At 38.2% G+C, this 27,961-nt stretch overlaps 1 protein-coding gene across 1 annotated transcript in view; it reads right to left on the reverse strand.

The window, feature by feature from the left end:
- Positions 1 to 27,961, reverse strand: part of ADAMTS14 (ADAM metallopeptidase with thrombospondin type 1 motif 14) — a 106,343-nt gene that overhangs the window by 15,920 nt on the left and 62,462 nt on the right. Inside the window, exons 7-16 of the mRNA XM_053450665.1 lie at positions 26,229 to 26,334; positions 23,090 to 23,233; positions 21,785 to 21,917; positions 20,516 to 20,629; positions 20,214 to 20,362; positions 14,916 to 15,091; positions 13,412 to 13,545; positions 8,346 to 8,469; positions 4,335 to 4,418; positions 2,543 to 2,706 (exon numbers count right to left, since the gene is read on the reverse strand). Of these exons, the coding sequence (XP_053306640.1) occupies positions 2,543 to 2,706; positions 4,335 to 4,418; positions 8,346 to 8,469; positions 13,412 to 13,545; positions 14,916 to 15,091; positions 20,214 to 20,362; positions 20,516 to 20,629; positions 21,785 to 21,917; positions 23,090 to 23,233; positions 26,229 to 26,334 (1,328 nt within the window). The remainder of the gene's footprint in view (positions 1 to 2,542; positions 2,707 to 4,334; positions 4,419 to 8,345; positions 8,470 to 13,411; positions 13,546 to 14,915; positions 15,092 to 20,213; positions 20,363 to 20,515; positions 20,630 to 21,784; positions 21,918 to 23,089; positions 23,234 to 26,228; positions 26,335 to 27,961) is intronic.

Consider the following 27,961-nt stretch of genomic DNA (forward strand, 5'->3'; position numbering starts at 1 on the left):
GTAATGTAAATTAGGTACTCTCTACACCATAGTCAAGTGGAAAAATCAATAAATTATAGGGGTGTGTTTGATTTCCTGGTATAAATAAGCATTGCCTTAACGTCATGACTCTGACTAAGTGAGATTGATGTGCAAAAGTATGTGGACACCCTCATTGTCAGTATGTTAGCCTCATCACATATTTATTTCTAATTAAAATATTGTCATCTTTCTACAGAGTTTGAGAGTCAAGGACCCAAACCATTTCTAGAAAGAAAAAAAAACATCAATTGTTTTTCACAACCAAAGGCAAAAACTACATATTACTGTGTTGACTTGATATGTATCACACTACAAACATGTATCAGATCAATATGATATATGTATATCATTGATTTAATAAGATGAAGGATTTTAAAAATGTAAACTATTTTTAAAGTAAATTAAAAAACAAATTAGGAAGACACCATAGAGCATTATTTTTTTGGCTTACTACCATTACCCTCTTAAAATGTACATTTGCAAGCTCAGGATCCATGTGTTCATGTTACTATTAATTTCTATATTGTAATTGTAATGTTATTGTGTTAATTCTGTATTGTCCGTATTCAGTATAGTGGGGATAAGTACAGTAACTCGTGTAGACCCTTGGACAAGGAGAAGAGCTAGATAATGTACTATTTAAGGAAACAGCTAAAATGACAGTAAAGGGGGAAGTTATAATGATGGACGACTTTAATCTTCCTGATGTGAACTGGAAAACCAAAGTAGCTAGTTGTGCACATATTCTAAACTCCCTACTGGGACTATCTTTAAAACAAGTAGTTGAGGAGCCATGTTATATTTAGTGTTCACAAATGGACATATGTTAACGGATATTTCTGTAAGTTTGGGAATCTAGTGATCATCAGTCTGTGTGGTTTAATATACGAATATGACTGGGGCCATTTAAATGGAGTCCAGGAGAAATGGGATTATTTGAAAGTTGAATAATTAAAAGTAACAGTAAAAAATTGTATTAGGCTAGTCAGTAATAGCAAAAAATTAAAGAAACTGCTGTGGTACTCTGCAGAAGTGGACAGAATAGTAAAAACAAGAAGTTAACCTTTAGATATACAGATCTATAAGATTAGGCAGAATGAGGCAAAGCAAGTTATAAGAGCTGCCAAATCACACACAGAAGAGAGAATTGCCCTGTCAGTAAAAAAGGGGAGATAAAATGTGTTTTAGATATATAAATGAGAAAAGTAAAGTACAACAAGCAATGGTAAGTTTAACAACAGAAGGAAGGTATGTAGAAGAGGATAAAGGGCTAACCTGACTGCCTCAACGAATGTTTCTGTTCAGTTTTTACAGAGTCATTTGATACATGCGAGTATGTGAGGCGGAGGTTCTACTTCGGTTGTCTAAGGTAAAGACAAATAAGTTGAGAGGGCCTGATGCGATACACCCCAAATTTTTAAAAGAGCATGGTGGAGTACTAGCAAAACCGGTAACAGATTTATTTAACGAATCATTGTTAATAGGAGTAGTCCCAGAGGATTGGAAATTAACGAATGTTGTGCCCATTCACAAAAAAGGCAGTAGGGAGGAGTCGGGCAACTACAGACCAGTAAGTCTTACATCTGTAGCGGGGAAATTAATTGAAACTTTGTTAAAGAATAGGATTGTTGAACATCTGAAGTCACATGGGTTTCAAGATCAAAAACAACATGGGTTTACCTCAGGAAGATGATGCCTAACTAATCTTATTGACTTAGTGACTAAAGTAATTGATCAAGGTGGTGCAGTAGACATAGTAGGCATATCTAGATTTCAGTAGGCTTTTGACACTGTCCCACATAGAAGACTTATAAATAAACTGCAATCTCTGAGTTTAGATCCCAATGTTGTTGAATAGATTAGGCAGCGGCTGAGTGACAGAAAACAGAGGGTTGTAGTCAATGGCGTATATTCAGAGCAAGGTTTTTTAACAGTGGGTTACCTCAGGAATTTGTACTTGGACCCATTCTCTTTAATATTTTTATTAGTGATATTGCAGAAGGTCTTGATGGAAAAGTATATCTTTTTGCTGACAACATAAAAATGACATCATAATAATGATTTGGGTAAACTGGAAAAATGGTCAGAGCTCTGGCAACTTGCATTTAATGTGTTGATACTGTCCTAACCTCAACATGTGAGGAAAGGGATTTAGGGGTAATTATTTCAGAGGATTAAAAGGTAGGTAGACAACGCAATAGAGCAGCAAGAAATGCTAGCAGAATGCTTGGTTGTATAGGGAGAGGTATTAGCAGTGGAAAGAGAGAAGTGCTTATGTCATTATACACAGCACTGGTGGGACCTCACTTGGAGTATTCTGCCTTCCAGCAGAAGTGGTAGATGTTAATAGAGTAAAGGCATTTAAGCAAGCATGGGATAGGCATAAATCTAACCTAGATATAAGATAAGGCCATTGACTAAGGAAAGTATTCAGAGGTTGGGCAGACTGGATTGGCCAAATGGTTCTTTCTTTGTTTCTATTTCGCTTGCTTCCCTCAGTTTTCAACCACAAACGACTTACCAAAATGACAATGGACTCATGCAAGGGTCCAGTTGTTTTCACGCTTTCCTTCCCATCTTCAACAGTATATTCCCACTCAAGACTCATTTCTATAAAGGTTCTGGATTTGTTCTCCTTTCCTTTAGCATTCAGGATAAAATGGCCACTTGCTTGGTTTTTAATGGCTGCAGAAAAATGACACAGAAATGCATCGTTCAAGTGAGAATATATCCCAAATAAAATATAATGATCAAAATATTTGCTAATTGGTGCTGCAAACCATTCATTAGGTCTCAATTAATAAAAATATTAAGATTCTGCTAAACTGTATGGATGATTTAACACTAATGGCAACTCATGTAAAAGCAAATTGGAACTTACTCACATGAGTAACATTATTTTTTAAAACCCACACTGCATTGTAAGCTTGCAAGAGCAGGGTTATTTTATTTTACTGACTTGTGAAAAAATAAAAATAAAGCCATATATAAACAATATTCATGTTAAGCGCCCATCAAACCAGGGAATTCTCTGAATATGTCCCAAAGGCTTCACATATCAGAAAATTATTGCACCTCAGGGCAGCCTTTTATCTGAGAGGGGTGATGTAGAGTAATGCAGACGCACACCTGGTTTTGCACTATACTTGGGAACTTGCCAGGTTTGACCTACAGTCTCAGGGTGACAATCTGGGTCCCAGGACTGGGTAAGTTTCATAAATTTCCACACAACAAAGCTTCATTTGGTCATATTGTCAATGAGTGTCAATATTGCATGCATACTTTATTTAATAGAATTTGAAAATTAGACTTCTGTCTCATTTAACATCTGCCCAGTTGACTACTGAAGTTCTTCTTGCACATGCTCAATAGGACCCCAATTTTAATCAATAAGAGTAGCAGTAGCCAAGCCCATATATACCATCTGACCACTGATGCTCTGCATACATGAGACTGGCGGCTGTTTCAGTGACTTCAGTGGTGTACCTAGAGTATTTTGCACACAGGGTGGATCCTGTATGTGCCATCCCCACTTTCAAATTTAAAGACGCCCTCAAAAAATAATGTTGACAAGAATATTTATTGCACAAATTTGTAAAATATATGTTAGACATTGACAGTGGTACAGCATAACTCCTATCACTACATAGTGAGACAGACATTTATGGTAGTGCAGCGTAACCCCCATCACTATATACTAAGCCTCGATGTAGGGAGACATACTCTCAATGTCTCCCTACCTTTCCTCTGCCACTGTCTCTTTTCCTGCTCCAGTTCCCTTTCCTCCTCCATCTCCTCTTTGTTTTTCTCCAGGGCTCTTCTTATTCTGTCTTTTTCGTCAGTGCAAAAGGCTTCCAATGCGGAATGGGTGTGGCTTCAGTGCTGAGTGCCAGGATATGAGATTAAATCCCAATGCACAACATCGCAAGGGAGCAGGATCGGAGGTCCTCCCACTCCCTTGATTGATTTTAAGCCACTTGGAGGGAGATCCTTGATCTCCCCAAACGAGCATGCTCCTCTAGTGGAAGACAGTATAGTCCATCTCTGGAAACGTGCACAACCGACGCGCCTCCCTGATGAGCGTCGGTGGGCACCCCCCTGCCAGGTACGCCACTGGTGCTAGTTAGCATGTGCAAGAAGTTTTCATACTAAAGTCTCACTTTCTAACCGCAATAACACGTCCAAATTTTTATCCAATAAAATGCGTTGACGTCATACAAAGTGGACTCCAGCATGCAATAAAAATACAATTTTGTTGACTAGCTTATTCTTTTCAGACACTTGCTCTGGTGGTTTATTTGACATTTTCTTACCAAGGTTGTTGGTGGACTGCTCTGTTTCCTCTATTTGAATATGCCTGGCTCCCGCTGGGATCTCAAACATTTTCAGAACTCCAGCTGCAATAAAAAAAAACAGTTATTTGATTTTAAAAAAACTATTATGTGACAAAAATAGAAAATGACTATGAATACAAGCAAGCCATTGCTTACAGTATCACAGCAACAACAATGTAAAAGATGTTGGTAAAACCTTGACGTCATCATTGAGAACTCTTTAGAACTACATTTACGGTCATTATATTTTGAGTCTATTAAAACTGAATGTTTGTGATACAATAGGATGGTTCAATGAAACACTGTATACAAAGCACAATAATATTTTAGTGAAGCTATTAGAGAAGACATGTAAAGTTTTACAGCTCTGCATGCCTCTGCTAAAAGATTAAGCTCTTGGAGTGTCTTTGCAAATGTAAGATTCTTACCCAGGGTCACCTCTACTGTTCAGGCAAAATAAGTGGCTTCCTCAGGCACTGAGCTTCATCATGAGGTTTTACTTATAACTAGCAAGGAAGAATTTGATTCCTATGTACACTGCTTACCAAATGTGACATCACAGGTCTCCCTTATAACTGGTCAATTCGCACTACAGAAGTCAGTACTTAGCTGGCATAGCCTGCATCGTACTATTATTATTATTATTATTATCTTTTATTTATATAGTGCCAACAATTTACGCAGCGCTTAATACATATATTCAAGACGAAAACTGACAGACTAAGACAAACTGATATATTAGGTGGAGAGAGCCCTGCTCGCAAGCTTACAATGGGGTGACAAACACAAGGTACAGAGAAAGGGTGAGAGGTAGTGTGGTGGTTGTATCAATGACAAGAACGTTCTAGGAGCTAAGATGGTATGCTTCTCTGAAGAAGTGAGTTTGGAGATGTTTCTTGAATGTTGGGAGGGTGGGTGAATGCTTAAGGTTCGGTGGAAGTAGATTCCAGAGATATGGGGCAGCCCGAGTGAAATCTTGTAGACGAAAAAAGGAAGTGGAGATAAGAGTAGTTTATTTGCTTATGAGGGCAGAAATGTATGGAGGAGCAGTGTGTTATATGTTTGTACCAGGATTTTAAATATAATTATAAAGGTAATTGGGAGCCAGTGAAGGATTTCACAGAGTGGGGAAGCAGAAGAGGAGCGGCATGCAAGGAAGATAAGCCTAGCAGCAGCCTTTAGGACAGACTGCAGAGGAGATAGCCGAGACAGTGGAATGCCAACCAGAAGAGTGTTGCAGTAGTCAAGATGGGAAATAAGTGAATTTTTGTGGATTCTTGGGTGAGGAATGGGCGGATGCGAGAGATGTTTTTTAGGTGCAAGCAGCAGGATCTAGTGAGGGACTGAATGTGAGGGATGAAGGAGAGGTTTGAGTCAAGAATGACCCCAAAGCTTTGGGCCTGGTTAGTAGGAGAGATAGTCATGTTGTTAATGGTGATAGAGAATTCAGGTAGTGGAGTGGAGATGGAAGGAGGGAAGATAATGAGTTCAGTTTTAGAAAGATTGAGTTTCAGGTAGCATTGTGACATCCAAGAAGAAATAGCAGACAAGCAGTTGGTAATACAGGATACGAGAGATGGAGAGAGACCAGGAGAAGACTTGGGTACCAGTAGATTTGGGTATCATCCGCATATAGATGATACTGGAGGCCCAAATGAGTTGATTAGTTTGCCAAAGAGATGAAGTATAAAGAGAGAACAGGAGAGGGTCAAGGACTGACCCTTGGGGGACACCAACCGAAAGTGGATGGGGTGATGATGTCTTGCCAGAGAAGCTGACAGAGAAGGAACAGTTAGACAGATATGAGGAGATCCAGGAGAGAGCTGTATCGCAAATGCCTGTAGATGCAAGTGAGTCAAAAAGAAGATGATGATCAACAGTATCAAAAGCATAGAGATCCAATAGTATTAGAATCGAGAAGTGACCTTTTGCTTTGGCAAAGAGCATGTCATTGGAGACTTTTGTCAGAGCTGTTTCAATAGAGTGAAGAAACCAGACTATAGAGGGTCCAGGAATGAATTAGAGGAGAGGAAGTTAGTAAGGCGATTGTATACAAGGAGATAGGGCGGTAGTTACTCAGATGGGATCTGAAGAAGGACTTTTTAGAATGGGTGTGATTAGCACATGCTTGAAGGCTGTTTGTACAGTTCTAGATGATAGAGAAAGATTAAATAGGTGGGTAAGTGATGGACCAAAAAATGGACATAGAGACTTTGTATGGTGTGATGGGATGGGGTCAAAGAGACAGGTTTTTGGGTGAGAGGAAGCAAGAAGAGTGGCTCTCTTCTTCAGTTGTAGGGGAAAAGGCAGTTAGTATGGGATGAGTGGAGAGAGTGGTGGTGGGGGTTGTAAAGAAGAGAGGTCTTGTCTAATAGTTTTGAAGTGTCTTTCAAGTGGGTAGTAAGATCTTGGGCAGTGAGAGAGGTTTGTGGTGTAAGTATGGAGAGACAGAGAAGGGAGTTGAAGGTAGAAGAAAGGCATTGCGGGTTGGAAGAAAGGGAGCATATGACAGTAGAGAAGTAGAGCTGTTTGGCGAGAGAGAGGGCAGAGTTGTAGGTGCGAAGCATGAATTAATAGTGAGTAGAGTCTTTGCTGGATTTTGATTTTCTGAAGTAGAGTTCAGCCTTGCAGCAGCATTTCTGAAGAAACCATGTGGTTTTGGTATGCCACAGTTAGCGTTTCAATTGTCGGGGGAACATATAGTAATTGGAGCTATGCTGTCGAGACACGAGGCAAGTGTATTGTTATAAAAAGAGGCTGCTGCGTCTGGGCAGGAAAGGGTTAAAAAGTATGGTAAGAGAGTTTCTAGTAAGGCTGACAGTTGGGTAAGGGTATTATCCGGCAACGGCCTACAAATATGAGGTGTGTGCTGCAACTTTGTTTTGTTAGGGGTTGGCACTGGAGAAAAGGTTAGAAGGTGGTGGTCAGGCAGAGGGAAGGGAGAGCAGGAGAAATCTGAAAGGGAGCATGATCTGGAGAAAACCAGATCAAGTGAGTGTCCCTTAGTGTGTGTAGGGGAATTAGTCCATTGAGAAAGACCAAAAGGGAGAGGAGTTTGGAGCTAGCAGAGTTGTTAGATATATCTAAATGAATGTTAAAATCACCCATAATAAGACAGGGTATATTAGGAGAGCAGTAAGGTGAGAGAATGATGCCTACAACACCACCCTTTCTACCATCAGGCCTAGGAGTGTGGCTCTTTCCAATTTTGCAACAAAAAAAAATTCCTTAGTCACCCCAGAATTGCAGTCAGGTCTCTTCTTGGATCAAGAAGCTGTTTCCCCATAATTTAAAAATTATATCTCTGAATATTATGTTTAGTGTAATCCTCCGAAGGAGAGTGCAGCAGAGTCGGTAGTATCATGGGAGGGGATCCAGGTTTCAGTAAGTGCTAGGAGGTTAAAAGCATGGGAGAGAAAAAGGTCATGTATACAAGCGAGTTTGTTGCATACCGAGCAGGCATGCCATAGGGTACAGTTAAAGACGGGAGGGAGTTTATGGTTGGAGATGATATGAATAATATTGTTTAGGTTGCGCATGTTGGTTGGGTTTAGTGGTTGACAGTGATAGGAATAGGGAAGAATATGTGGGGGGACAGAAGTAGCGGAACAAACACAGGCAGGTTTCACATATAAAGGTTTAGTGTTGAGGTACTGAGGTAGCCGTGAAGGTGGACAGATGGAGAGGGAAAAGATAATTCAGGGTTTAGAAGCAGAAAGATAGAAAGTAAAATATAACTCTACGGCCATCAGAGGTGATATGAGTGCCATATACTGGACTCAAATGAGAGGATGTGTGGTGTCTGTGCTAGAGGTAGGTACTGGAGGTGGGAACACTACTTGCGGAGCCATCCCCAACTAACTCATGAAATTATCAGCTAATATCTAAATACAATTTGAAGACACATAAGAATATATTCATTCAGGGGGCATATAATGATAATCTTAACAGCCTACAGTGCAGACATCTTTAATTGACAAGCGTGCTTACCAGTTTGTTTTGGAGACTTGACTAATGTTCCTTTTACTGTTCGGCAATGAGAATTATCTCCCCCACAAACTCCACATTTGTCATCCTCTTTCATGGAACCAATTTCCTTGTCACATCCGATGTGCTTTCATGGAAATGGAGAGAATTACTTTGAGGCTGCAAAAATGACTGGACACTAACAATAAATAAGTTGGCCCAGCAGTATTACAACATATTAGATCTCATCCCATTAGATTAATTATGAAGAGACAGCCCAAGTGATTTTCTCCTGACTGGTAGAGTTAACCTTTATAATCCACAAAAAGTCACTTTGGGAATACATTTTATGTTCAGCAGGCTTTGTAAAAAGAAAAAAAATGCTTTATGGTTAACTCTGCATACATTCTACAGAAAGTCAGTGAATGCCCAGTGAATACCATTCAAAAAACATACATATTGGCCATTTCCATATGGCCATATATTGCATAGCTTGCCACTATGTCAAAGTACCTCAAGTTTGGCGAGTCATATCTAATTTTTCACAGCTATATTTCTTACCAAGTATGTATTGGCGAGCTTAACAATATATGGCGATTTTGTGAATGGCATTCACTCAGTATGCGCTAAATTCTTGCTTTGTTTTGTGTATTTATCCTCCATTATTATTCTAGCAACAACCCGGGAATCTGAATTTTTAAGTCTTTTATGCTTTCTAGGTTGTGCGCTCCTCAATCTTTTGTATAATTTTACAGAAAGGACCTGTGAGTTGAAGGGATAGGGGACTGGAGATATTGTGTAGGAAATTGTATGTTTTATAATATAGCTGGCACATAACCTTTATTAGAAAATGGAAACAAATTAACAACAGGGTTATAGTCAGATGATAAGGAGAATATATCATTAGCAACACATTGTATCAGTCAAAAACTGTACATAACTCATTTTATAGCTGATATTGCAAACCTAAAATATGAAGTTAAAATCACTTTGGACTCATTTTGGCCCTGTTTAATGCATAATTAATGTGGTAAGGTTTCATCGAAGATTTAGCTTTGCATTATGGAGGGTACACTGGACATTTTCTTGTTTAAGAAAGTGAACCCCTAAGTTTCAAATCAAGTTTTAGTAAATACGTGTCTCATATACCAGGTCCCTTCATCCAGTGTTGCATTCCCCTTTACTTAATCTTTGATATCTCATGTGTGCTAAGGCCTCGTGTTGACTGATAGGTAAATATAAATATCTTTATGGGTTGCACAGAAAGAACTTGGTGGGCTTCAAATGCAACTTTTTACCTAGTTCAATTTCCCTAACTTGACTATTCAGATATTTAAATTTTACACTGTTGAAAGCAAAGCCACAAATCTGCAAACTCTTAACTGTTCCATCCAGCGAAAGAACAGTAAAATATATTTTGAAGCCAGACTTGTCTAATTTACATTAAGCAGATCTAGAAAAGATTATTTATTGTGCCTGGTTATCAAGTCATTTCAACTGTGATTATCACTGACTAGAACATGGACTGAGTTGTTAAGAAAAACAGTTGCATGAATCATCACCTTCCTTTGCCACCTACCTTCAAGGCATTTGAGTTAGGATCCTTGAGGGGGATATATATCAAGATCTGAATTATTCAACTATAGTTGTTTAATGTAAAACAATGTCACACAGGAAATTAAATGTTTGCAGATTTTGGAACAGTTTGGTGGTAGTTAACAGTAATGTAGTTTATAGTTATTATAAGTGAATGAAAAAAAGAAAGTAAAGCAGCTATTATGGTGTATAGTATATGAGAGAACACTTATTGAATGTGCTATAGAACACGTTTTCTTCCCAGGACACAGACATTGTATCCTCGAAACCTCTTTACTTTATTAGAAGAACTAAAGTATTTTTTATATATCCCCTATTTGCTCGATTATAAGATGATCCCCCAAAATCTTAATATTAATTTAGGAAAGAAATAGCCTGAATATAAGACTACCCTATAGGAAAAAGTTTTACCAGTAAATATTAATTCATGTAAACTATTTTTTCACATTTATTAACCCCTTCAGTACGTCCAAAAAACTCATCTTAAGAATCTCCTACGGACGTACCGGTACGTCCTACCCTTCTTGCAGCGGCAGTGACACATCCCTGCCGCTGCAAGGGAGATCAGGCTGTCGTTGCCCCCCTGACAGCTGAAGCCAGCATAAAAAAAGATAATAATAAAAAGGAAAAAAAACCTTACATCCCATTGCCCTAACACAACATCTACCCAGTATAACCCTCCTGCTCCCGTTCACCACCTCCAAACCCGTTAAGCCATAAGCATAAAAATTCTACAAATAATGTACACCTTATAGTATGTTCCCTATAAGTGCTGGGAAAGTATGGAAAATCTATTATTAGGTATTTCTGAAATCAGGACACCTGAATTGATAAACTTGGAGGGGATTTTCCATCACTTTACCTAATTTTGTGAGGATTCAGACGGAAAAGTTATAAAAAATTGATTAGAAGACGACCTCGATTATAAGACCTTGTCTTATAATCGAGCTAATACGGTATATATAATACTACATACATTTTAAAACTCCATATACTGGCTCTTCTTTTCTGATGCACATCAAGGTGCGGTTATATATTAGATAGAGGTTAAAAACACAGGACAGCTGTCATCATTATCCCAACTCAAAAAGGCAACCAGACAATTTTTTTTTTAATTTCTTCATCACAATCAATGCTGCTAGGGTAAGTTAACTTCAATTACTATGTCACTCTACATTGTGTATTGCAATATAACTTTCTTCTGATACATCAAGGGCCCCCGGGTGACACATTCTTGGAAGAGATTAAGATGAAGTAACGGTTTCTAAAAACTGTAATATACAGTGGAAGTTTAAAATACAATTGCTCTGCATTTGATACATATAAAACTGACATGTTTGCCTACAACAATATGCATGAATTTCTCCAGCATTATTCCAGCAATCAAGACTAGTACCACAGAAGCGTTTTTTTTTTTAACAAACAGTGTTTAAGTCTATAGAAATATTAAGGTACAAATAACATATTTCAAACATCATGGGCCATATGTATCAAGGTAAAACTGGGCATATAGTGCTTAGTATAGACCAGTCTCAAAAATAACAGTGGAATATGTGAGCTGTACCACATTTTTTTTAAAATATATATTTATGTTTGTCGAAAGTTGACAGGAGGTTGCTGATTCCAAATGTTATGTTTGTCAAGTTATGTTTTTAACTTCACCTAATAACCTCTAGGTGTCACAAGTGAGCTGCAAAGTAAAAATAAAGTCAATTGACTCCTCGTACAAAAACATACTATATGGTCGATGAAAGGCAACTTTGTCTGCTCAGAACATATACATACATACACATAACAATAAAAAACATAATAAAAAGTGCTTTAAAGAAAATACCAGCAATGGAAACAAGATATGGCATTGAACCTAAACTGTGGACATTGTATTGAGTGCTACAGAAACTAGACCAGGCCACATAAATAAAGGCATTTGTGTCCAGATTTAAATATTTAACAATATGTCACCAGTCTGGACCATGGGAACATTATTCTGGGGAACAGCAGGCTGATTCATTACAGATTAATCTCACAATCGGTTCTTTGAGTATGAAGCCAGTAATTCGTCTCACTAGGTTCTCCCATCAAAAAGCATATGTAATGATTTAAAATAATAATTTTAAAAGTTGAGGGTATATCACAGACTCACAACTAAAATTAGATGAAAGAGACAGTAATGATAGCGTTAGAGCAGCTGCTGTGGTTATACTATGCTCTAAAAATATATATATTTTAAAATGGATACTGTTTAATATAGTAAGTTTAAAATACTTTGCATTAGATCATTAAAATGTTACCTACGCCTGCCATTTAGTCCTAAGGAAATTTAGAACATGTAGGCCATATTAATAAGTAGCATTCCATTCTCAATGGCTGCAGTACTTTTCATAAATACAGGTTGTTTTCCCCAAACACATTTATACTTTAACGCATGTGGATACAGAGGGACACTAAGAAAATGACCTTGGAGTCTGTTAAGATATTGTCTTTACAGCTCACCTACATACATTTGGCTGCTGGGTGAAATGAATTGAGGTTTACATCTTGAAAAGCCTAAGAGCCAAATAGTGTAGGGGGTGCTGTCAATTGGCCCCTGAGCTCCACAAGGAAGTCTCATATGTTTAAAATTATGTGCAACAGGAAAGCTGCACGTCACTTGTAAAAACGCGCTGCGTTCCTTTACAGATAAAACCTAAACTTAGTATCTATGAATAGCTTAACTTGTCCTGAAAAAAAAATATAAAGGTTTTTCTACCAAAGTCTACATTGTGTATAGGATTGACACCTTAATGTAACTACAGTAAAACTCAGAAAATTATCCCAGCCCCTGGCCGGGAAAAAACTTTTCTTGGCCCACATCACTTGAAGGGTTAACCCCAGCAAACTTCCAGTAACGTATTCATTTTTATAAGGTCTAGGAAAACCTACCAAGATTTTATTTTCAGGTGTAATAATGAAGAAAGCATACATTTAATTCCCTCTGGTTCCAGAAATTGGCAGGTTAACGTAAACCTTACAGCAGAGTTAAGTTTATGTATTTTGGTGAATGTGAGGTTGTTTTTAATGGGTCTCTGCAGTTGCCTAAGGACTGCTTTATGTTGATGGAACAAAACTCCCACTTACATAGTAAATAGCATGCTGTTTTGTAGCCACATGCAAATTATGCAGCCACCCACATTTTAGCCCATGATGTTTTATTTACAACATGAACCTTTGTGACAAATACATATTAACATAAGGCTCTTTAGCCATTTTACACATAGATTAAATATGTTGCCACAACAATTACATCACTGCATCAGATAAATAGTGAAAAGCGTTTTTAGTTAACTCAGTAGGTGTTCTCACCTATTTGTGCTTAAATGTGAGGTGTACAAAATCCCAATGATTGCATGGCTCCACTACAAAAATGTTTTTTTTTTTTTTTAATTTAACCCACACAAGGTAGCATATTTATGTTAGTAAATCAGTTATTACATTTCTATGGCTAATGTTCTTACCACACAATCTCCTCTGGCACAAACACTATATGGATCTTTGTAGCTGCATCTGGTGCCATCATGAACCACCTGGTTCATGAAAACCACATCTCCAGTTTCTTTGGACTGGCATATAAGTTCACACTTCTGGGCATCTACAATGGACAATGAGATTGCAATCAAGGAAAATGATTCAGTTACAAGACAGAATGCATTAAACACTATCATAATGCTTTCCTCATACATTATCAAACATGTTACACAGTCTTTTCACAGTCTGCAAACTTGAAAGCATAACATTGTCCAAAATGTCTTGGTATGCTGAAGGGGACATGCTTCCACCTTTGTGGGAACAGTTTGGGGAAGGCCCTTTTCTATTCCTGCATGCCTTTGCCCCAGTGCACAAACAAAGGTCCATAAAGACATGGTTAGTTGCGATTGGTAAGAACGAACTTGACTGGCCCACGCACAGAGCCTTGTCTTCAACGCCATCGAACACATTTGTGATGAACTGGAACAGCCATTAAAGTCTATGTATTGAATGCAATGTCATAAAAGTCCCTGTTGGTGTAATGGTCAAGTGTCCCAATACTTTTGTCCATAGTGTGACACTTTTTTTCACATAGGCTGCATAGTTTCCGTAAGAAAGTGTTATCAAGCAGTGATTTTTCCTCATATGGGAATGTCGTCTCTGGGATATATACACCAAGGAATTAAATTACTAGTTCACTCAAAAAGGTTCTTTGTCTGTCAATGTAGACTAATGAATGATATATAAAGAAGGGATTTTTTCATCTGAGATAACACTGCACTCTTTGAGGCGTACACACGAGTCATTCCAACTCGCGTGTCAAGAGCTTTTTAAAACATGCCATGCTAAGGTGCAATATGAGCTCCACAAGACCGAGACTTAAATAGCAGGTCACCCATTTCCTGGTGTTTTAGTGTGTCTGGACTTGCAATTTTACCAAGTATATGTATGTTGTGTCTGTTCACACTACAATGCTACAACCTTGTGTCAGTCAAGCATAATTAAAACAAATATCAAATATCTCTCTGCTTCTTTTATAATGCTGCAGTGTGTAATTATACAAAGTGACAGGCTCATTTTCTGAGTACTTTACAGAGAATGTCAGCTTCCCAAAACCTTTAATGGGGTCATTCATCTTGCCCTGGTTTTTATAACTATTATTCCCCATTCATTTATTGGACCCAATAAAAAGGACACAAAAGTGTGGACAGGTGAGTGAATAATTAAGAAACATCAGAAGCAAAAGAAACAGAGAAGCACAAGGCAGCGTTTTGCAGTATTAATACCTTGCAACATATTTCATTGGAATTAGGGGATATTTAAAAATGAACCTATTCATGAAAAAAAAAAAAACGTTACATAAGAGCACCAAAGTGTATTATCTGGCTGCCTTTACCAACAGTGTTCGGGTCATAATAGCGCTATGCTTGTTATGTAGCTATTTAAACTATCCATTGCAATCATTGATAATTTTAACAGCCGCCGGACACTCACCATCTTGATGCTCATATGGAAGCCACGTGTGTTTGGCATTCTGATGTGTGTAATATGAGTTGCGTTGCGAGCACTGTTGTGCACGGAAGTCTTCATACGGTCCTTTGCATTCTTCATTATTGCATATCTGATATTCATAGGTGGCACCTGGGCAATCGCGGCCTCCATAAGCTGGTCTACAGGGCACAATGAACAGAGTTTTAAAGTGAACAGGTCAATAAGCTGTCTTCCTATCACTGCAAGATACTATGTAGCAGGGGTGAAAAATTACTGACATTCTGCCTCAGTCCATAATTTAGCCAATAATTAACTGGGCCACAGTTTCTGCTCTTCCGTGTGCATCAGAAATGTAATGAAAACACCCGAGATGCTGCAATTTTAAAAAGAGCCCTTCCTAGAAGTTGGGTTGCTACACTGCACAACTTCAGTCCTCAACATTTTTTGGAAATCCAAATTGTGCACAGACTTCCAAATTAAAAATGAGTAAAACTACTTGTTTTCCGACAAGGACGCATAGGATCCCTGGCCTATTTGCAGCCTTCGAAGGCTGGAGTTGGGCAGCCCTGCCAAACAACCTAGTTAAGTCACAATTGCCTACACCATGATACATTTATACTGCATTCAGTGAGCCATACCTTCCCTAAGACATAATATGAGGTGCGTACAAAGTGGTGCCATTTCCAACACTAAACATTATCTGCTGTACAAATAGTATTTTTTTGGGTACATATCATATATTTGTTACCACCAACAGCATTATTGTTGACCCCGCCATCCACCTTGTCATGCTAACATATTTATGCAGATTGATAAATCAGTCTCCGATTCTGGGAGGCTCACACAGAGTTCAAATATTTGTTTGAAAGTGTAATCTAAAGTAGCCCCACAATCTGTCTAAAACAACACTCAAGCATAAAAAGAAAAATGAAGTAAAATGAAAGATTTTACTAATTAAAAACGCTGGCTAACTGACTAAGAAGAAGCTGCTCAGCGGCAGCTGTTGGTCCTAAGCAATACCAACATTTGCCTTCAAGATACTCAAGTTTCTTCAAAATGTATTGCTTTGCTAGATGCCTTGTGCCAAGTCTGTGTTTATATAATACTAAAATATCGTGGGGGAAGAACAAAATGAGAATACAGATGTGGCTATGCAAAAAAAAAAAGAACCACCAGAAGCATAACATATGTTTACACTTCTAAAAGTCAGTATTTTAAGTTTTACGCACAAGTATTGTTAAAAAACCAACCAAGCATATTAGCCCAAAAGAAACACAAAAGGCGAATATCTAGTCAGTTTATTCCCTGGGGATATAAATATATTAAGTGCTACTGTGTTTATCTATGACATTATATCCCACCTTGTTCTCTATAACTTGTGTTTTTTATACCCCACTCCCTTTAGATTTGCAAGCGGGTTACCTAATGTATTTGCCTTAGTCTGGTAATTCTAGTTTTTCCATACCCTTTGAATGTATAAACTGTAAGAAGCATTGTGTAAATTGTTGCCACTACACAAATAAAAGATAATAATAATACTGGCCCTGCTATATTTTTTTAGTTTTGTCCAAACTAACTGCATAAGGACCTGGATTAGAATTAATCTCCCACCCCATGGGTACCGTGACTATGGACAAAACGTTTTTACAACTTACGCTGCCTTTCCACTGAATTCATGAATTTATACAGAAGGAACATAGCCATAGGTTAGTACATAGGTTAGTACAACATCAATCATATATGAAACATTTGTGTTGTCCTGCAGTAATTAAAATACTAATTCAGTTACCATTGTCAATCCCCACTAGTTTATTAAAACATTTTTAAAGGACCAACTTAGCCATATGTGTACACCGTGCTTTTTGGTTATTTGTTTAGCCCATGGCAACTTGGCTGCTACAAGTTTCATGTGAGATGCAGATAACTTACAGAACATAGGGAATTCTCTGAGAATCTAAAAGACATCATCTCTGTTGTGGCTTTAATAGTAAGTCGAATTTTAACAGACACTAGCATTGCGATTATTGATATCTTTACTACACTTTTGCTACTTATGTAGAGAAACTTTTTATAAAATCATTTATTTAGAAGTACCAATTTTATCATGTAAACAAAACCAAAGGCAAAAACAAAAAAAATCAACTCTACTGTGTCACCCTAATAATTTCTTTCAGAGATGTGACATCATGGATTATAGATCTTGAGTTTGGAGTACTGGTGTGGACTCCCAGTCTATAATGTGCTCTCAGGATGAATGAACACATCTGTTAAGAAATGTTTCTTTGAATGTACCTTTACCAAAATAAAACTAGAAGGAAGGCTGGTTCACTTAAACTAAGCAATGGAGGAGGCACATCAGTACATTTAAAATGGCAAAGGTCTGGAAGTTTGCATAATATGTAAAAAGTAGTGCCAGTGTACTTTCCATTGTTTCTACCCTAATAGAACCAACAGCAACACTAACAATATTAGTTTACCCTGTTTGACCTTTCCTGTATTACAGGAGCACTTAAAAATGTGTATGTACATAATGTGGGCGATGGTTTATGTTTGTGGTTAGATTCTACTTCAAAATAAAGAGGTCAATGCTAGTTCAATCTCATGATGTAATTTAAGAAAAATAACAAGTATCTACGTGCAAAAGTGTTTCAATCAATGCATCAAATTACGGTGCTATTTTTTGTTTTAATTACTTGTATGATATAACAGACCCATATACTTCCTAGATGTTGTTTAATCTATGTTAAATTTATATAAAATATCACAATTATAGGCGTTTGATGATTATAATTGTAGCTGTGTTCTAACTTCAATCAATGCTGTACTGGCCTTTAAAAACCAAATCTTGAAACAAGATACAAATAGATGACTATTTTTTTATGATGTACACAGATGCTATTGGTGGTAAAAATCTTGTATCAAGTTTTCTAGGCTGGGGGGGAAATAGAAGGCCAGATGTATTGGATGAATTATTTTGTCACTGTTGCTAAACATTAAGAGTTGTTTTAAGCAAAGACCAGGCATTCAGACCTAGAGAAAGCAAGAGAACAAGGTATGGACAGGAAGGATGACACATGAAATTAATGTAAGTGATCAAAAGGGGGGAAATTGAATCATTAGATCTTTACCACTGTTTTCCAAAAACATCCTTATTGAAATGTAGACTGGATTATGCCTCTAGCTATAATGTTAATCTTTTTCAACTTTCAACAGAGTTGTTTTATAACTTCAATAAGAAGTTTCATAAGTATCTAACCTAGGTGGTGGAATGTATGAATGCAAGCAAAATTATTATCTCGGATGAGAATACTGATCTCTTGCTTGAATTCATGACCTCCATGTACCCACTGAAATGCTGTTATTTTCTCTTCTTCAGCCATTCCCTATTCTGTCTACTCCGCAGGTTAGTTTCTGTTAGTAATTTTCCCTGTGCAATTCCCGGAGCAGACTCTTCCATGGGACCCAGGCAGCACTTTCACGGGGCAGCAATTTGTTGCCCAAAGGCATCAAGGTTATGTAACATCAGTGTGTACGAGCTGTATTAAGCTCCTTACTTACTCTCCATAGTAAGTGAGCTGCATGTGATTCTGTGTGTCTGTGTGTGTATGTGTTTGCTGGTTTGTCTGGGTATGTGAGTGTGTGTCTGGGTATGTTAGTGTGTGTACGTGCACGTGCATGTGCATGTGTATGTGTGTGTGGGTATGTTAGTGTGGGTATCAGTGTATTTGTGTATGCTAGTGTGTATGACACTTCATGATAAGATTAATTTTACTTTTATTAATTATGATATAGCATAATAGATGTAGGTGTGGTTTGGTGGGCATGGTTTTGGTGTGGGGGTAGCATCAGTGGCGGAACTACCGGGGTCGCAGGAGTCTCGACTGCGACCGGGCCCTGGAGTTCTGCCAGTCAGGGGGGCCCAAGGGGTGCCGAGCGGTTGCTGAAAACGACCGCTCGGCAACTCTTGGGCCCCCTGACAGAAATCCAGGATGCCTCCGCTCCCCGCCGCCGCCGCTGTGTGCAGTGTTGGGAGCGTGAGGCGTTTGTCTCGGGTGCCGGCGCTTCACTGGTGAGCGCCGGCATATGACGTCATATGCCAGCGCTCAGCGTGAAGCGCCGGCACCCGAGACAAACGCTTCACGCTCCCAACACTGCACTCTGGGCAGCGCTGAGGCAGGCGGCGGCAGCGGCGGCAGCGGCGGCAGCGGCGGCTGCGGCAAGGAGTTGACGGTAAGTGACCTACAAAGGGGGGGTAGGGAGGGAGTGGGTAGATCGTGAGAAGGGGGGGTAGGGAGAGAGTGGGTAGATCGTGAGAACGGGGGGGTAGGGAGGGAGTGGGTGGATCGTGAGAAGGGGGGGTAGGGAGTGGGTAGATCGTGAGAAGGGGGGGTAGGGAGGAAGTCGGTAGATCGTGAGAAGGGGGGTAGGGAGGGAGTGGGTAGATCGTGAGAAGGGGGTAGGGAGGGAGTGGGTAGATCGTGAGAAGGGGGGGTAGGGAGGGAGTGGGTAGATCATGAGAAGGGGGTAGGGAGGGAGTGGGTAGATCGTGAGAAGAGGGGGTAGGGAGGGAGAGGGTAGATCGTGAGAAAGGGATAGATGGGTTGGGGTTGGGGTTGGGGGTGGGGGGGCCCTTAACAGATTCTCGCACCGGGGCCCTGAGGTTTCTAGTTACGCCCCCGGGTAGCATTTAATCCTTGGACCAAGGCAGCACAATGTCTCCTGCATAGCGTCATTCTCTCATTTTTCTAATGTAATACCCATATAATGTTTTTCATCACCCATGAAGCCACTTTAGTGTCAGGCCTTCTTTGTACCTTGGGCTAACATCACTATATTTATAAATATATACCACAAGTACCTGTGGAAGTGGACACAACCTGAGGGAAGATCACACTCCAGAGAGTCAGGCAAAGTGTTTAGTTAGTAAAAGGAACTACTTTGGCATGCTAAGCAGATGTGTATTTTTATTAATCTCCCCAAAAATTAAAAACACACAAAATCACAATTATCGGAACAAAGACTCTAGTGCCATCTTAATGTATCACATGACTATGGACTACACTAAAATATTTCCTATGAGGATATCAATTGTGAAGAAAAAAAAAGAAAAGAAAAGAAAAAAAAAAAAATATATATATATATATATATGTCAATTGACCATTAACTTTAGAACATCTAATCCATGATCTTTTTTTAGATTTTGGCCACAGTTATGGCCTCAACTGCTGTTAACAGAAATTATTTTAGTGTGTGGCAGAGGTGTCTATACAAGGTATAAAACACAGTTGGCACATAACTCACGGTGGGTTATTACACTGTCTGCTACGGGACCGCACACCTCCTCCACAAGTGCGGGAACAAGTCCCAAATCTGGACCATGAGCTCCAACCTCCATCCTGGCTGTAGGATTGCTCTGGAGTCTTCCAAATACAGTGGCCTTTAAAACACCACTACAAAATAACAGAGAGAGAAAAAGCAATGCTAGTGAAAATATCTTGAAAGAATTATATAACTCAACCAGAGTAGATGTTTAAATTGGACCTGACATCGTTTCAAAGTTTGTAATCAAATAATAATCTGACTGCAAATATGAAATAATTTACCTTTCCTGGAGAGCATTCAGTCCCGTCGAGTGGGGGGCCCTTCTTAGTTTTGCAGAAATAAGGATTATCTGGATGGCTGCACCACAGCTGTTTACAAGGGTCAAATGTTCTAAACTGTGGGAAGGAAAACACCTGGAATGGTTCTGTTTGCATACACAAAATTCCTGTGATGATCCTCTATATGGGAACTAATGTATTATTAAAAAAATATATATAGATATAACTTGAATATACCGTATTGGCCCGAATAAAGGCCGCACTTTTTCCCCCCACTTTAAGTCTTTAAAGTGGGGGTGTGGCCTATATTCGGTGTCTAGCGCCCGACGCCCGATTATAGGCCGCACCCTTAAAGTTTGGTGCTATTTTAAAAAAATATATATTTTTAAGAAAAAAATACACATTAGTGGAATGGTAAAACAGAATTTTACATAACAAACAGGAATACGTGTATTGTAACATTTTTGGTATCTATTATGCAGTTAGTCAACATATGTTATATATAAACAGAAGTTTGGAAAATCAATAATGTTATCTACTTATAGATATTCCCCTCGGATATGCTACTCTGTTTTATGCCCCCTAGAAATACCACTCACCCCCCTAGAAAAACCACTCTGCCCCCCCAGATATGCCACTCTGCCCCCCAGATATGCCCCCCCCAGACTTATCAATGCACCACCAGACTCACTGTTTAGTGTCTAGCGGGGCCAGCCGGTGGACGTCTGCACGGGCGTGACATAACCTTTCCGGTGCTCCACCATAGAAGCACTGGCAGCAGAGGTTATCTGCTCGCATCGCACAGATGTTCACCGGCCAGAGTGAACGTCTGCATGTAGACAACCTCCACTGCCAGCACTTCCGCCGGGGCTTCTATGGTGGAGCACCGGAATGTTATGTGACGCAGGTGCTCCGTCATAGAAGCACAGGCGGAAGTGCCGGCATACGCACATCGTGCAGACGTACGCCGGCTGCCGGAGAGGAGGATCCAAGTCCCCTGCAGCGTTAAATGAAATGAAAAAGAAAAAACACCCGCCCGGTGCCCGGAACTGCATATAATTGCGCATCCCTGCTCTAAACCCTGATTATAGGTCCCACCCCCACATAGATTTAACTATGCATTATGCAGTAGAAACTAACCAGACTCTGTCTTTTATAAGTTATAGCTAGGTTGGTGAAGTGAGGTTTTATATATATATATATATATATATATATATATATATATATATATATAATAAGGTCACATCCATAACCCAATGGATATTTACTTACGGCAGTGCACATCTTGTAGCCCACTCCAAAATCAAATCTGCATTGCTCATCCATGGAGTAGTTGATTCCTGGAAGCTCAGGGAGTTTGGGCCAATTGTGCTCAAATGGATCATCAAGAAGACAATCATAAGAACTATATCAACACAGAAGAGAGGATGCTGCAATACTGGCACATAACAGGAGGAAAAATCATATAACATTGCAACAAATTAATTTTCAATTAATAAGTACTTGCAGTTCTTTGGTAATGTTGCAATTACCTCTACAGGATACATAGTCAATAGATAAACATTTGATAATTAATATTAAACTTATATTAATAAGTTACATCCATATTTGTACATACATGTATTGATTTGACATTTCCCAAATACTTAACATATGGATGGTGAGCATAAAAGGCAGAGGTTTTTAAGTCTCCATTATCCAGGGACAAAAGGATTCCAGCGATTGTGGTGAAAAACATGACCATATTACAGAAAAGCTATGTCTAGACATTCATTGTGGTTTAAGACTCAACTAGAATTCACAGGTTGTAAAGGTTTACAGGAAATGCATGCCATTAATAAAGGGAAACATTTTCACATTAACAGCCCAATCTACTCCCTAAAATGGACCAGTGAGCATCTGCTGCAGAAGGAGCTTGGACGACCCCATATAATGTATAGTTAAATCAGTGAGATTTCTCCAAAGTCCTTACACATTAAATTATGTATTATACAGGACCAGTGATATATATATATATATATATATATATATATATATATATATTAGGGATGACTATTTATAATAAACACAGAATTAAGCTGAAACCACATCTCTCCTGACAACTCTCCTTTTAGTGAATAAGCCCCATTTGTAGGTGATATCATTTAATTGTTTCTTGGATCTAGCTCTAGATTTGAGTAGTTTTCTGGTCTGGTCATAGGGGAACTGGGCTTTAACTTACTGAAATGCACATGGGTGTTTTTTTTGCTTCTCAACCCCCTGATTTGTGCCCACAGCAGAATTCATGTAGGGCCATTTGGTTGGAAAGGAGTTGGCCCGTTGGGCATGAAAGACCAAAGAAAGCAGAGAGTTTTAGTTCTGGTGGATGATAGAGGGGAAGGGAAAGATACTATATCTCCATTTTCGAAGATGCACAGGATTTTGTATTTTCTAACAGATGTTTGGAAAATTGGCAGACTCATAGAAGAACAGGGAGCCCAATAAGTTGTGTTGCTCAATATCATGTAACTTCATCAGTGTGTTAACACGGACTAATCAAATTAAATACAACAACTCTTGTTAACATCAACCACATACTGTATGTATCTGTTAAGTTCCTGTTTACTGCATCTTGACCAATGATAGCGGTGGAATGCAGCTTGGACCAGTGGTGCCATAATGCTCCCCATGCTGGTTTCATCAGCACAGCGATTACCTTGCCCATCATGTTCCATACCTAACCTGGGACAAAAATACATACATGATCTGTAGTTAATGCACTGCTTACTAGAGGTAGTTGATTACTCAGTGGTTAGGCATATTAACTTAACAAGCATTAGTGGTGAAACACACAGAAACTGACTTTTCCCACCACATTTTCACTAATTAAGAGATTACTAAAACAGGAACAAAGTAAAACTTGAGATTCATAGAACAATATAGTTGCAGAAATTATAATGCTTCTCCTCAACAGCATTTTTTTGTTATATATAGCATTGTGAATTTGAAAAATAATACAGTTGTTTTAAAAAATCTGATATATACTGTATTTATAAAAAAAAACACATATGTATTTTACATTTTGGGGGAATCATATGAACTTGCATAATATTAACTTGTTGAATTTCATGTATGCATATCCAGATAACATAGTTTTGTACCTTTATGTGATGCTGAAAATTTAAAATAGTTTGCAGGAAGTGATAACAATAAAATATGTACAATATGTAAAATATGTTTATGAAATAGAAATGAAATGCAGTTTAATTCTATCTGTACATGGAATCTTTGGTCTTGAGTCAACTTGGTTAAAAATGCACTCAACTTTTAAGCCTTTAGTGTGGTTTTGAGTGAGCTAATGTCCAAGGTATCACGTACTCAGTGTAAACCAAGCTGTTTGCAAAGAATGGAACATTCATATGATGTATTTTCTAAAGAGCTTGAGTTAAACCATAGTTCAAAAAAAAATTCTCCCTGAAAATGTGTCTAACTGCACACCCCAGGTGTTCACAACAAATACAGTTTCATGTTGTTATCGCTTTGATCTTAAGATGTTCAGATACAACTGATAACCTTTCAAGTGTTCTGCAAGGAGATGACTGTAAATTGAGAAAATCCTTGGTTTTCTAAGCTATTTGCAAGCGTGCTTTGAAAAGTATTCACTTGAAACAATTGCATCCACTATGTGCTTTATGATTAGTACATATTTTTCTACACTTTAACATATATATTTTAATATTTTTGGACTACAAGCTATGTACCTTCAGGAAGCAGACAATTTTTTTCTTTAATAAACATAATTAGCTGTAAAAATGAATATAGTAACATGAATTATTACAAAGTACTACAGTTGTGTAAAAAAAAAAAGTACACCTTCTTTAAATTCTATAGTTTCACATATCAGGACATCCTAACAATCTTCTGTTCCATAGCACGTCTAAAAATTAAGTAAATACAACCTCAGATGAACAACAACACATGACATATTACACAGTGTCATGATTTATTCAACAAAAATAAAGCCAAAATGGAGAATCGATGTGTAAAAGAAAACTAAGTACACCCTTACTGCTTCCATAGGAATTAAGAGGCTAAGTAGCAGACAGTTGTTGCTAATCAAATGCCTTTGATTAATTGATCATCAGCACGTATGACTACCTCTATAAAAGCCAAGGTTTTAGCAATTTTCTGGTCTGGAACATTCAGATGTGTGTTAACACAGTGCCAAGGAGGAAAGACATTAATGAACTTAGAGAAGCAATTGGTGCTGCACAATCAATCTGGGTTATAAGGCCATTTTTAAGCAATTTAAAGTCCATCATTTTACATAGAGAAAGATTATTTAAAAGTGGAAAAAATTCACAAACCAATCTTCTGAGGAGTTGATGTACCAGCAAATTCATCTGACGGTCAGAACATGCAATGCTCAGAGAAATTGCAAAATTATAAAGAGTTACATCTCAGACTCGACAGGCCTCAGCATGGTAAATGTTAAGGTTTATGACAGCACAGTTAGAAAAAGACTGAACAACTATGCTTGGTTTGGAACATGGCTTAGGTTTACAAAGTTGCATCTGTCAACCATGGTGTTGGAGGGCTGATGATTTGGACTTGTTTTGTAGCGGCAGGACCTTCAACTGAAGGACCTTGCAGTCATTCAGTTGACCATGAACTCCTCTGTATACTAAAGCTTTGCTGAAATTGGGTCATGCAACAGGACAATGATCCCAAGCACACCAGCAAATCTACAACAGAATGGCTGAAAAAGAAAAGAATAAAGGTGTTGCAATGGCCCAGCCAAATTCTAGACCTTAACCTGATTGAGGTGCTGTGGTGGGACCTTAAGGGAGCTGTGCATAAACAGATGCCTGCAGACCTCAATGAATAGAAGCAACATTGTAAAAAAGGGTGGGCCAAAATTCCTCCACAAAGATGTGAGAGACAAATTAACAATTACTTTAAGTTATCACTGCTAAAGGTGGTCATATAAGCCATTAAATCATAAGGTGTACTTAGTTTTTCACACATAGCTTTTCCACTTTGGCTTTATTTTTGTTGAATAAATCAACATATGTCATGTGTTGTTGTTCATCTGTGGTTGTATTTACCTGATGTTTACACCTTGTAAGGAATAGATGATTATTATTATGCCCTGATATGTTGAACCATAGCATTCAGACAGGATGTAGTTTCTTTTTCACACAACGGTACATAATAATTTACATAATGCCACTCCTTTTCACTTATTAAATAATGCTGGCCTATCATTGGTTACAGAGTTTCTTAAGCCATCTTTTTATTTCATTATTTTTTAGAGATCTTGCAAAATAAGTTCACTTACAAGTAGGTTTAGTTGATTAAGTTACTTAAGTAACAGTTATATATCAGTAACTTAGCACTGCTGTATAGAATTAACTCTTTTACAAGTTATTAACATGGATTCAATTGGGAATTACAAGCTTCCTTTAAAATACCATATAGGGTAAATTTTTTCTTGTCAGATTTTGGGGTCTTCAAGAATTGTTGGTACACCAGTGGGCTCATTGAAACTGAAACTCATTCTTCATGTCCTTGCTGTCTTATTGCTGGCTTATTTTGGTGGAACATTGGCACCTTATGGTGATTTGCTCCATAATATAAACCTGCACATATTTTGAATACCAGATTCATACATGCTCGATCAATTACAACCAAACAGGACACACTCTTGAATGTTACAGCAATGAGTTTGACTTACACGTGACCTGTTTCATGGGCGACCACAAATGCGGAGGAGAACCCATCTTCATGGTTCAGAGTACAGCTACGTAGTGGATGACACATACCCGTTACAGGAGCATAACCTATTGGGCATGAAAGAGTTAAAGATGTCAGTACTATAGCTCTATACATTTTCAATTTCAAAAAGTGACATTGTAGGGGTGGTAAAAGGCATGGCTAGAGGTCGAGATTTACCAAGACTTTTTACGTGACTTTTTTGACCTATTGATATGAATTGGGATGAAAGTGGGATAAAGGCATATTTGGAATTTATGCCATACTAGAGAACAAAGCGTGCTGTCTTCCTTGCAAGAAAGTTGACCTAGAACAATCTTGATAGATTATGCTGGACTGTGAATACAAGGATGTTCCACATGACAATTTATTTCACCTTACAAAAAATTGTAAAATCACCATGAGATGTTTTCTGAATGTTACAATTTACAGTCCAGGACCTGTTAGAAAAGCCACAAAACAGCCTACTACTGAACTGTTTGTAAATAATATTTGAGTGAACAAACTCTCTGGCAATCACACGTATTCAGCACGGTACTTCACTCTGTATGGATAAGTGATGTTGATTCATGATATGACCACCTTGCCATTAAGGTTTTTGAGTGGTTTTGTGCACATGCCCAGTTATTATATTTCATTCAGCATGTGCTTAGCGCATGAATCTATAACATTTCCTCTAATTGCATTGGGGCCAACTAGGGATTTTAACCACACAGCCTCTATATTCCTAATTAGCATTACCTTCTGTTGACAAACAGTAATACTATATAATTATATTAGCGGATAGAACAAAAATTGGACAGAATGATTGTAAGCAGAGATACATTTTAGTCTCATCCATAAATAAAATAACAAACCATATAATCTGATGGCAGATAAGAATTATCCGGTAAATCAACTTTGCCAATTTATTCCTTCAGGAAAACCACCAACCTTATTTGTTCTTTAGTGTTTATAATAAACAAAAAGCATTTCAAACTTACAGTCAGGGGCTAATTCACAAACTCTGAGTGCTGCATGTCCTCAGTCCATTGTGACCTTTGAGAATATTTTCTAGAAACGTTTAAAGAAACTCTAGCCTGTGAATCCAACCTTTTCTTGCAACTGTTATTTATAATTTATATGTCGCCATCAAACAAAACATATGAAGGGCCCTGGTCATTAGGCCGTACAATCTAAAGAGACATTTTGTTCTCTGATAGATGTATCTTCTCTTCATAGATAAATGACCAAGCAGATATCATATTCTCAAATTTGTCTCTGAGACAGCAAACTGGCCTCTTAACATATGGTATAGCCTTACAAGTGGTGAACTTTACAATTAACATTTCTATGGACTTACATATTAGCGGTCTGGATAAAAACTATTGTGATGTTTTGTTGAGAACATGATGCTTTCATTTTATTAGTGGTATCTTCAATTCATAGCATTGCCTTTGTTTTGATAACAACCAAGAGCCAGACTCCACCTTAATCCAGCATGAATTTAATTCATTTAGCATAAAAGTTAATTGATTTCCACTTCTAGTACCTAACCACTGTCACTTTCAGCCCAGTAAAATGTTAACAGAGCACTACCCTTTTGTGAAACAAACTTGCTAACCTTTACCACCCTACAAAGATCCCGATTATTGTACTGCCCACATTTCTGCTGCAAGTTAGCAAAATCTTTTAGTAGAAGAAAGGTACTTTTTT

Source organism: Spea bombifrons, chromosome 11 (genome assembly GCF_027358695.1).
Source record: "Spea bombifrons isolate aSpeBom1 chromosome 11, aSpeBom1.2.pri, whole genome shotgun sequence".
Classification (NCBI taxonomy): domain Eukaryota; kingdom Metazoa; phylum Chordata; class Amphibia; order Anura; family Pelobatidae; genus Spea; species Spea bombifrons.